This window comes from Rattus norvegicus, chromosome 10 (assembly GCF_021556685.1).
Source record: "Rattus norvegicus strain SHRSP/BbbUtx chromosome 10, alternate assembly SHRSP_T2T, whole genome shotgun sequence".
Taxonomy (NCBI): Eukaryota; Metazoa; Chordata; class Mammalia; order Rodentia; family Muridae; genus Rattus; species Rattus norvegicus.
In genome coordinates this window covers 36,818,417-36,830,368 of record NC_141543.1, presented here as the reverse complement: position 1 = coordinate 36,830,368, position 11,952 = coordinate 36,818,417, and the positions used below count along the sequence as shown (strand labels likewise).

The 11,952-nt window shown below is 41.7% G+C and overlaps 1 protein-coding gene across 4 annotated transcripts; it reads right to left on the bottom strand.

Moving 5' to 3' along the window:
• Window positions 1–1,036: 1,036 nt before the first annotated feature.
• Window positions 1,037–5,199, bottom strand: Med7 (mediator complex subunit 7). Of its 4 annotated transcripts, NM_001286183.1 has the most exons (3): window positions 5,148–5,193; window positions 2,380–2,548; window positions 1,037–1,993 (listed from the first exon to the last, which is right to left on the bottom strand). In NM_001286183.1, exon 3 carries the CDS (start codon window positions 1,974–1,976, stop codon window positions 1,275–1,277), a length of 702 nt encoding a protein of 233 aa, NP_001273112.1. In that variant the 5' UTR covers window positions 1,977–1,993; window positions 2,380–2,548; window positions 5,148–5,193; the 3' UTR covers window positions 1,037–1,274. The 4 variants fall into 4 exon arrangements, with proteins under 4 accessions (NP_001273112.1, XP_087425356.1, XP_087425357.1 ...); XM_087569230.1 differs by lacking the exon at window positions 2,380–2,548 and having other exon boundaries at window positions 1,039–1,993; window positions 5,148–5,199; XM_087569231.1 differs by lacking the exons at window positions 2,380–2,548; window positions 5,148–5,193 and adding an exon at window positions 4,968–5,056 and having other exon boundaries at window positions 1,039–1,993.
• Window positions 5,200–11,952: the final 6,753 nt, after the last annotated feature.

Here is an 11,952-nt window from a genome sequence, read left to right as displayed (position 1 = left end):
CACAGCAGACAAGTGTATAAGACAAATTATACAGCTCTCTGTGCCTATTACATAGATTTACAGTTTATCACCTAATGGAGACGAGGAACCAAAAAGGAGGGAGGACATAAAATCTCTGCCAATTTCTTACCCCAGGTAGACTCCGGCCCAACCAAACCGTAAATGCTAGGTTTCAATTCTCAGGAGTCTTAGGAACACTACCTACTAAAAAAGGTTTTAGGTAGAATTACAAGCACCATCTTAAGATACGGATGTCTTAACCGACAAACCATGCCTCTTCAGTATGTTTGAAGAGAAGCCATTCCTCCAATCCACAAATGTATCCTCTCGAGTCTAGTGTCGTGAGATATTTTACAAGGGTGGATTTCCATATTAGAAAACTGGAGTAGCTCTAGTTATGATTTCCAGCAGATAGACAGAGAATGAAGTTCAGTGCTTTGGCTATCAAACTGAATACCTACTTTCTAACCTGATTGTGCCACTCACTAGTTGGTTAAGTCAAGCTCTCTGAACCTCTTCTTCCTCATCTGTAATGACTGAAATGGACTGAGTTGTGGATAAATAACTTTGTATGTGATTAGAACACATGGATCTGAAAAGGATATAAACTGGGCAAGGTATTCTGATTAGGCTACTTTGGAAGCAAGACTCTTCTGAGGATGGTATAATGGCTACGTGACTAGGATACAATCTTAACAAACACATACCAGAAAAAAATATAATTGAGACTAAAGAGCAGCTGCTCCACGGAGGCATCTACTTGAGGAAGCCTATATCCATCTGTGAAGGCAAAGTATATACATTTCCCATAGAATTGGACCACAACACCACGTTATTACCTGACTGGGGCAAAGAAGAGCCCCTATCAAATATTCTGTGGAGAATAAGGAGAACAAAAGCTGCAATACTGAGTTGCTGGAGTCATCCGGAAAATAAACATTTTACATTGTTTTAGAATAAGTCTAAACATTTTATAACTTCACAAGGCTTAGTCTTGAAGCAAATAACTTTTTTTCCCCCAAGAATGACAATTTGGTATTACTTCAAGTTTTTATTCCAACTCCAAAAAATAGGACTATCCCAAACAATAGCAAACATTCGGCTTTTTTATGGCAGTTACTCAGATATACTTGCCAGCCTATTTAGTGTTAAATTACCACCTACAGCATTTCAACTGAAAACAGTCTCTATCTTTAGTTATCCCTCTTAAGACTGTCTGAGAGAACAAAAACTAATACATGATGCTATCACTAAAAGGAAAAAAGGAATACTCTTCATGGCCTTTCATTCATTTCATCAATTAACACACATAAGGCAGCATCTTTTTCTATAATCTGGTCCCTTCTGTGACCTGAACTTTCTCTTTGCTGTTCATTCTGCCCAGTACAATTGCTGTTATCATCAGTATCCATCGGCTCCGTTTTAACTCTCATCCCTGCTTCTGAGTGAGGTAAATCATCAGGCAAAGAAGCCAAGCAGTTTTGAATCATTTCAATTACTCGTTCCAGATGTTTCTGAAACCTCTCAGCTGTTTCAAGGCGCTGGCGTTTCTGGACCTCCATCATGACTCTCAAAGTCTCTCTTGCTTGGTGGGGTCGATATTCATTTATAAGATGATGCACATGTACAAAAAGCAGCTTAAGATCTTCTAGCTTTTCTTCTCGTTTGATACTCCCAGGACTCCTTATTAAGATGTCTAAAAGGTCTAAGAAATTAATCAGTATAGACATATTGAGTTTTCTCAGTTCTTTCTTATGATCAAATTGCATAGGATGAAGTCGTTCAATGCCCTGACTTTCTAAAGGGCGAATGATAAGATCATCGCATTGGAACTGGTTGCCAAACATCATGTAACTGTCTTTGATTGGAGGGGGAGGCTTGGGAGCCAAGCCTTCCTGAATGTTTTCATCTGTATATTCCTTGATGTACTGCATTGGAGGTGGGGGAAGTGCACTCACTTGCTGTGGTTCACCCATTGTGGACAATCAAGAACCTAAAGAAACAGAACACAGTTCAGAACGGAACATCACCACCACCTCCCCACTGCCGCCCCTAACGAGTGACTTCGGAATATGGTCTTTTTTCTGACAGTACGGGGTACAAGACAAGATGATCTTAGATTTTAAAGTTAACATTTACAACAGGGAATAGCTATCAATTCTTTTCTAATTAAATATTTTGTTAACACCCATATATTTTCCTTTGTCTCCTTGGTGCTTTCAATGGCAGTTAATAAAACAAAAGCTATACCTTTTTTCATCTATAAAGAGAATCTGAGGGAACTGGAAGCTGGGGCAGGGCAGGGTGTGAGAGGGTGGGTCTTGTGACATCGGTCACTGTGTCATGAAACTTCACTGATGAGAGAAAAAAAATACCAACCTAAGACCAGAGCAGCCTGATCAACACAAGTACAATGTTCAGTACAAGTTCGTTGTGGGTTCAGACCATATTATCTTCAAGCTTCCTGATGGGAAGTATAAAAATTGAGAACTTGTTGGCCAGCAAAGACAACAGGTGTGCTAATTTCACCCTAGGGAGACAGGTAATCCTGGCAAAGGAGGAAGAAGTGAAGAGAAAAATAAGGCAAAGCTATGGCTTTATGAAGATCTGATTAGTCCCTTGTTAGACTAATGGGATAGAGCAGGGAAGGTGCAGAAAGTTGCACACAAAGATGGCCTTCCAAAAAGGTCTGCCCTCTGTCTACTTTGTGATAGCATGAGTTATGGTTCCAACATTCAAGTATAAATTCCCATTGTACAATTTCTGCAACTGACAGTGGACAATGGCAGGCTCCTTTTTACTGTAGAATCACCACTTACACATACTTAGTCACGGACTCCCAGGTACCATGTCTTCTTTACAATACCTGCTCTGGTCCTACGGCCTGCTGTGTCCTGGCTCTTAACTCTATTCACCCAAGACTACAGGTTGTTGCTTAACTGAATCAGGCTTTAAAATGCTGAATCGCCATGTTCACTGCAGTGAGGATAACAGAAGTGAGAACCATGAGACATGTCTAGTGTCTAACTACACACCCAAGTCGAGGTGTGCAAACCTTGTCTATGAAGGAAATTCTGAGAACACGGAACAGCCTCACTTGGAAATCCTACGATTATTTTTAATCTCTTCGAGCCCTTCTCACCTGTTAAAGAGCACTCATATGATCGTTCAGTAAGATCTGTTCTGCTTGTTTAAAAAATGATGTTAGCATTAAGGACTCACACATTGTAGATAACCTGACAAATGTAAATAAAGCATTCAAAGTGGGAAAACAAGCAGCAGAGTCCACTGCGGGTTTGCAGAGGACTTTATTTACTGTTATTTTTAAACAATTTTTTAAACTGCCCTAAGCATGATGGTTGTTGAGTCCTAATGATTGAGAAGCATGATAGCTGTGAGTTCAAGGCCCATTTGAACTACATGGGCCAGCCTGTGCTAAAGATCCATCTTTAAAAACCAAGAAAATATTTTAAAAATATATAAAATTGGGAGTAAGATATGGTAGTGGTCTGCAAGATATTAGACGAGTGAGGAAGCAAGCATGATCAAAACACACATGTTTGTGTGTGTGTATAAAATTCTCAAAGAACAAACATATATTCTGAAAACTAAGAGAAAAGGGTCTGTATTGGGGGGCTTATACATGGTATATGATATACTTCTTTTTCATGCCTGACTCCTTTTGGTAGGCATACGTTGAAACCTACTCTGGGAAAGAACAGTTATATACAAAGTCATATGCCTTATTTATTTCTCTTTTCCATAATCAAACTACATATGGTGTCTATCAATCTCACTTTGCTTTCTACTGTACAGTGATTTCCAAAACCAAACACTTAAGATTCTCTATACGTCTTGACAAAAATCACTTGTTAAATTTCATACTTCTAGAATTTTCCAAGGTTTCTGAGGGAAGCCTCATCTTACAAACATCTTATAGTACAGTTTTATTGACAATTGGCATTTTAACATCTTTTCTACATAAATTTAACACCTAAGTCCCAACACTGCAACATATATGGTCAAAATACCCTCTGCTTTTCCAATTTGAGTTTAAGTACATTATACAATGAGAAGATTCTTGAGCGCTTTTTCACACTGAGATTCAAGGTAACAGGGGAAAGTAACATACAGGTTCCGTACACCTGGAATACATTAAATCTGAGGGAAGTCACTTCAAATTCTTCAGGTCGTCCAACTCAACTATTTCAGGGTATATATACCTAAGATACTAGTGTCTATTTGCAGTCACATCAAGTCAACACCCAGCCTAAATTTCGTCCCCTGAGGGCTTTTGAAGATGAGATCTGCGCTTCCCTTAGCCACACCCATACTAAATTCCCATTTCCCAAAGGTTTCTAATAAGTGACCGGCATCCTCACTTCTATCTTCCTAACGGCACAACTATTCCCAATTTGATTTTAGAAACAAGAAGCCAGTTTCCAATGTGCAGAAGTGGGTAAAATGTATAACGGGAATTTGTACTCCGTTTTTGTTTTGTTTTGTTTGGCTGTTTCGTTTTGTTGCGCGGAAGTGCAAACCCCGATAACTCAAGCATCCCGTTTTAGAGCCTGCCACCTTACAAAAACCGCCCTCACCGGTTTAAACTGAACTTTTCAGAGCCGCTGGATGTCCTCACTTGCTAACACTAACAAAATTCAGTTTCTAGCATTTGCTTGGGGGGCGGGGGGGGGGGAGTGGTCGCAAGCTCAGACACTTGGCTCACTTGGTCCCTGTCCCTCGTAAAGTCTGGTACAGGATAAGATCCGCCCGAGGCTCTCCCTCCCCTCCCCCAGCCTCCGCGCTCCCAGGTGGCTACTATCATTTTACTAATGCCGACAGGGCAGGCTAAGGCCACGACACTTTAAAAGCCCGTGGCGTGGGGACGAGAACTCGGACCTCCCAACCTCCGGTCCGGCTCGTCGTCCGGTCCGCGAGACGCCCGGAGCGAGCCGCACTCCGCGCACCTTCGGCCAGCCGCCTGCCTCAGGCCCCGGGGAGGCTCCGCTGAGGGACGTGGGAGGAAGGCGAGCCCGGGCTTCCCAGGTTGTCCCGCGCCGGACCTCGGCGTGGCGCCGGGAAAGACGCAACCGCGGGGGCGGAGAGACAGACTCTGGCTGCGGTCGCCAAACGCCGCGCCGGCTCACCTCAGCTCTAGCTTTTCCCGTAGCGACTTTTTCCTCAGCGCAGCGGAAGCACAAGTTCCGGTTGCCTTCTCAGGAAGAAGCCTCTGACGCGGGCCTTTAATTGGCTACGAAGCCTGTCCTATAGCAGGTCCTACTCCCGCCCTAAAGATACTGCGCATGCGCACTCCCGCGTCTCCCGCTTCTCCCGGGAAAAGATCTCTTGTCTATCTTCTTGGTCAGGTCAGGAGAGTGTTTCTTCATACTTCTTGTTAGTAAAAGAAAGTACTCTCTAGTAATTCGACTCCTCGCCGCCCACCCCCTTTATATAAGACTCTTAAAATTAAATATTTGCCTTATATAAGTCAGAAAATACAGATAAGCAATATTTAAAAATATCAATGCTAACCTTATCATCAAAAAAAATTTTTTTAAAGCAAGTTGTACTCCATGATATATTCATACATACATGGGGATATTTGGGAACATGATTAAGACTAACATCCTACACCTTCATTTTCCCCCTTCCGTTCACTTTTATTTTCATTTAGGAATTCAAAGATGTATATGACAATTCTTCCACAAACCGACAAGTAAAAAAAAAAATTAATGTAATTTTTAAAATTAGAAGGAGTGGGCAATTTCACTGTGTAGCCCAGGCTACACATGGTTTCAAATGTCTCTTCCGAGCCTCAGGAAAGCCAGAGGTTCAGAAATGAGCCATCAGGACCAGCAAGAAAACTTTCCATTTAGGCCTTCCCCCACCACACATATAAAAGAATTGTTAACAGATGTCCTAACTCATGGGAGTCTTAAGAACGCTTGTTGCAAATTAAAAGTGAGATAAGACTGTTCTGCTAAAACAGCTCTGCTTCAGAGACAAGAATGTCCCAGTTTCTTCCTTTAAATATGTGAAGAATTGCAGGCATAAAAGCGAAAGAACAGTCTACTCATCACCAACTTCCACAGCTATATGCTCCCCATCAGTTCGCCTCTAGTCCAGTATGAGCCTCTCAAAGGTAAGGGCTCTTCGCTTTTTCCCATGCCCATAGCATTACTATCTTACTGAAAGTGTACCAGGGGTTGTTACACTGATCAAATGAGTGTGTGTTCACACATGGATATATATGTCATATAACTTATTAGAGTGGCTTACAAGATGCAGTTCAACTAGTCCAACAATGGCTGCCTCCAACCTGAAAGGCTGAGAATCCCGTAGCTGCTCAGTCTAAGGGGCTGGATGTCTCAGCAGACCCCACCTGGCGTTGGAGGCCTGGAGGATTTTTAGAGAGCTGCTGCTCTTCAGTCTGTGTTGGAATCCCAAAAAAGTTTGGATCTAATACTGGCAAAGGAATGACACAGCAGTGGGACAGATGAAGTTGCCAGTGAGAATGAGAGCAAGCAACGAAAGAGCAGTTTCCTTTCTTCTTGTCCTTTTATCTGGGCAGCTACAAGAAAATGCCATTCGGTCTTTCTGCTTCTAAAGATTAGCCATCACCCAAAGTTAAATGAATAGGGGTTCAGATGTAACTCAGTTGGTGGAAAGTTTGCCTAGAATAGTACATATAACGCATAGGGGGTAAAAACGGAAGGATCCGAAGTCCAGAAACTCAAGGCCATTTCAGCTACATAGTTTAAAGCCAGCTTAGGCTGTGAGAATTTGAAAGGGGGTTGGGGGAGGGGAGGACTTTTCTAGTTTTCAAAATCAACTACCATCTCAATATTTGGATTCAGACTCTCTGTCATCCCAATTAAGAGCTACCCTTTCCTAAAGGCCGATATCTTTTAGTTGGCTTGTGATCTTTGCGTTCTCTCCCCCATCAGTGTTCCTTTTGAGTAAATGCATCCATTGTTAACATGCCCGAATCAAGTGTTCCCCTGACTCCTACGTGTTCTACACCAGAGACTTGGCAGTGTTATTTCCAGTCCTCATTGTACTCAATCTGGCTCAGTACTTGGCATATTTGGTCTTGGATCACCCCGGGGACTTAGAGCTGTGAAGCCACTTCTCAGTCAGAAGCCATCCACGTGATGGGACCCAGGTAATACCATTCAGATCCCGGAACCCCTCCCCTCTGCACTTCAAACCCTAACTCTATACTTCAGCTTTACCCAAATGCACTGCATCCGTTTGCAAAAAGCACCCCCTCCCCTTCCTGCAGTAAAAGCCACCATACCGACCTCTCACATTGGGTTTACTTCACAGTGTTTCAGGTATGAGAAATTGCCACCACACCCGTGACTCTGTTGTCGCTCATCCTTACCTCCCAAATGGTTTCTCCGCTTCCACGTTTGTCCCCCATGATCTTCTTCCCACACTGTTCTGACAGAAAAGATTGGACTCTGCTCAAAATTCTCCAAGGCAGTTTCCATCGCATATAAAATGAAGTCTGATGCCCCTATCGTGGACATTAGAAAGCTTGACAAAATGATGGTCCCCCAAACCTTTTAATATGTACGAAACATCCTTCTTAGGGTCTGCCTCCAACTGAAGTCATCTTGCTGTAGCATATTCAATCTGCTGTATTCTCCGTCTGAATGCGTGTTGATGAGCACAGAAATGGTTCCCATTTCATTGTCAGCACCTAGAGCAGTGTCTGAGATGGGCAAGTGTTCGAGAAATATTTATTGAGTAAATAACAGAGTATCTCCTGTAATTTGAGGGGATATATTTCATAATCCCTAGTGACTACCTGAAAGCATAGTTTCTAACCCTGTAGATACTGTTTTATTATGCCCACCTATAATAAAGTTTAATTTATAAATAAGCACATATTTATAAATGAACCACTGTAACTGACAATGAAATAGCATAGCTATGAGAACATATTGTAATAAAATTTTGTAAGTGTCGTCTCTAAGTATCATATCACTAATTTACTTGAAGGAAATACTTTATGACTTCCCATTGACATAGGCAAATAACCAGATTAATTCCTCTCGCACCTTGAAGTCACTATTAGGTAAAAGAAAGATTGCTTGAGCACAAACACAGCAGTAATGTAACAAAAATCTGATAAATCTGATAATTTATGGTGTCTACTATTATACATATGTACATATGTACACACACATATATATGTATATATATGGCAGGTGGCATATAATAGCATCTATACTTCGGACAAGAGGATAATTCACACCTTTGGCAAACCAGACTGAATATTCTCCCACTCTCTTCAAACTGATGAGCCCTTTAAAACACAAAGTACACAATTTTCCACTGGTATATTTATGTTTGAGCAATTGGAAGCAGAACCTTAGATAAGTGAGGACTCTGTGGTCATCAGTTTCACGTGAAGCTGTCATGTGACTTTAATAGATAGACCACACCCTGCCCGTAGTCATAGCCCTGCAGCATGACTTTCCTTTCCTCTAGGGTTTTGCTATCATAATCACTGGATTGTGAGCTTCTCAGTCCACACTTGGGTTTTTTGTCCACACTCATTTTTTTCATCCTGAGATAAAATCCTGGATGTAGCCCAAAGCGCAAGTGTCTTACAGCTAGTGACATCATCAAGGCAGAATGTCAGCTTCTCGAGTCTCATTTTGGTGTTCTTGTCAGTAAAATACAAAGGAATGGTGCCCAAGAAGTCCATGTCGTGATAGGAGCTGGTGAAAATAAGGCTGTAATAAACACTTAGTTTTATGTAATATTTGCTATATTTGCAAAATCTGAATGGAAAATTTAACAAGGAATACATCTATTCAATACATCTTTATGGTGTCTCCCGTCACGCCAGGCACTTTTAGAAGGTTAAGGACACATATCCAGACTTCCAACGGAGAGACGGAGACAAACAAGGTGCAAACATCCTCAAATAGCGAGAAGGGCCATGGAGACAAACTAATGCACACGTGTGATGATGGTGTGGGCTAAGGCTGGCTGCTTTGCAGAGGGCACCTAGGGGAGTGACAGATGGTGACTTTGGCAATCATCTGTGAATATGGAAAGAGGTGAAAGTTTCAGGGGTCATGGAAAGAGCGACTGGAACAAGACCAAGGTCTCCATGATGGTCTTGAGTTAGAGTCTAAAGGGAACCTAGGCCCCCACCCCACCCCCCAAATCCTCTGTAGCAAGCACATCCGTGCCCTCTCCCCAAGCACAGGAACAAGTGAACGTAATGTTAAAACCTTTGGGTTGTAATTGCTCTGCATCTCAGCTCGCCCTTGGTGACTGTGTTTTTGCTTTGCCCTTCCTAATAGATGAGCAGCGGTTTAATTCGTCATTATTTGGTGTTAGGGATCTTTCCTTTGGCTATTTGCTATGTGCATTGAGAAGAACTGCTCAATTGTTTTTCACTCAATTTGAAAAATTGGCTTGCCTTCTCTATTGAGTTGTGTGACCACACACACACACGCACACACACCACACACACACACGCACGCGCGCGCACACACTCTCACTCTCTCATACACTCTAAGTATAATAAGTTATTTACTGGATATATGTGTCATAAATATTATTTAAAACTTATGGTTGATCTTTTTACTTCCCCTAATAGTATCTTTTAAACAGCAAGTGTTTTTTTTAGCTTCAGTGAAGTCCTATCAATTCTTATTTTTTAAGATTTATTTTTTTATTTACGTATTTCTGTGTGTGTGTTTGCCTACCTGTTTGTATGCACACCACATGCATGCCTGGTACCCACAGAGACCAGAAGAGGGTTTTGAATCCCCTGGGGCTAGAGATACAGATGGTTGTGAGCCACCATGTGGAAATCAAACCTAGACTGTCTGCAGGAACAACATGTGCTCTTAACCGCCGAGCCACCTCTCCAGACTGACACTTATTTTCTTCTATGGCACCTACTCCATACATTCTATCCAAGAACCTATGTTTATCCAAACATTGTAAGGGCTTTTTATGATTTTAAGATTTGAATAGATATTTCTAACTTTGGGCAGATTTATTTCCATGCATAGTTTAGGTAAGACTCCAGGTTCCGTTCGTTTATTTGTTTGGTTGGTTGATTTTTGTGTGTGTGTGTGTGTGTGTGTATAGAAATCTAATTTCTCACAGCACCTCAGCATCTCACTGATCCTGCCGGTATTGTGGTGCCATTGATAGGAAGCATGTTTGTAAATAGTAATAATAATAATAATAATAATAATAATAATAATAATAATAATCCCTCTCAGCAGAATAATTAGAAGCTAGCAAATGAAAATAGTTGCAGCCAGCATCTCCTTACTCACATCTTGCAATATATACTATATATAGTAACATATAGTGTGTATTTATGTGTGTGTGCATTTGTATATATACATATCCATACATTCATATATAGTCTATATAAGTAAAAATATAAAAATAAAAATCAGATGTATGTAATCTAAAGGATGCACTTCGAATGAAAATTGTTGCTAATGAGTTTTCCTATGAAATACACAGTATAGTTTCAATCCATAATAATCAGTTTTTGGTTTTGTTGCTGTTGGTTTATTGGTGTAAACAGATTTATCACTAACCTAACAATGAAAACCTGGTACAGCTTGGTACAGAGGGGCAGTTGCTTTGCTTCTTATATTTTCCTACCAGCAGGGGGCAGCAGTAACTAGATCCTCTGAGTTCAGGCTGTGTGGCTTCTTCGCTCATCTCCCCCATAGTCTCCCACTTACCATCTGTCCCACACAGCCCTGCCAAGCTGCTGTGTGCTTAGTGCTGGTATGTTATTTCTCACCTTCTATTCAGATAGCCAGGCTCTCTGGGTCTCTCTGCTGTCTATCCAATAATAGACCTCAGGCACCCATCTCAGAGGGAGTCATTTGCTAGCTTTTTGTTTCCAAATGCAGGGACTGGGAAATGCTAGATGCTTCTATGCTGCCAACATGGCTGCCTGTGTTGTCTTTGCATCTTGTTCTCCAGTTTTTATTAACCTGTAATTGTGTGCCTGTTTTATTTGCGCAGCTGGAAATAAGTTGCTGCCCTACCTGGGCATTGGCTCAGACAATCTCGAACACAGCCACTGTAGGATATTTTTCTAGTGAGAGATGGATTATGAATAAAAGTGAAAGCAAGCAGAGAACACTTCCCTGCGTCCGATATACGCTGTGTATAAAGACAAGCTTCCTGACCTCAGCATCGCTCTACATCCGGGTCCATTTGGCCTCTGATTCAGGGGAGGGAGAATGGGGATGTAGCTCGTGGTACTGCTGGTCACTTTGAGCTTCTGGGTTTACTCTCCAGCACAATCTAAAAGGGGGACAAGGGACAACACTCAATAATTAAGGCAAGAAATAAGTTTAATAAACTTCCAACAATAAATTTCAGACAAGAAGCGTCTATAATAGACAAAATATGACCATTTTAAACAAGGTCACCATTTAGTTCAGTGTCACCACTGAAAGGCGGTCTACACAGCCCTTCACATTTGAAGATTGGACTTATTTGCCAGACTGCAGGGGTGACAGGCTCTTAGGCTTTTTGTAATGCACCGATCTTCCAGGGTTGATTCCTCAAGCATTTATTGTCCTCAGTGTTGCAGATACAGTGTTCCAGGCACTACACGCAGTTGGCCTTTTTACTGTCTGCATGATGTTTTTAAAAGATGTATTTATTTATTATGTACACAGGGTTCTGTCTGCATATATACCTGCACGCCAGAAGACGGCGCCAGATCCCCTTATGGTTGTGAGCCACCGTGTGGTTGCTGGGAATTGAACTCCGGACCTCTGGAAGAGTAGTCAGTGCTCTTAACCACTGAGCCATCTCTCCAGCCCCTGCCTGAATGATTTGGCCATTCCTTAAATATCATATAACTGGAGCCACAGATAGTGTTTTCTGGTAGTTTTCTTGTACTTCATTCAAGATTCTCCCATGTTTTTC

Coding starts and splice junctions, on each gene's coding strand:
- Med7 (XM_087569230.1), bottom strand. CDS start 1,976: ATGGGTGAACCACAGCAAGTGAGTGCACTTCCCCCACCTCCAATGCAG.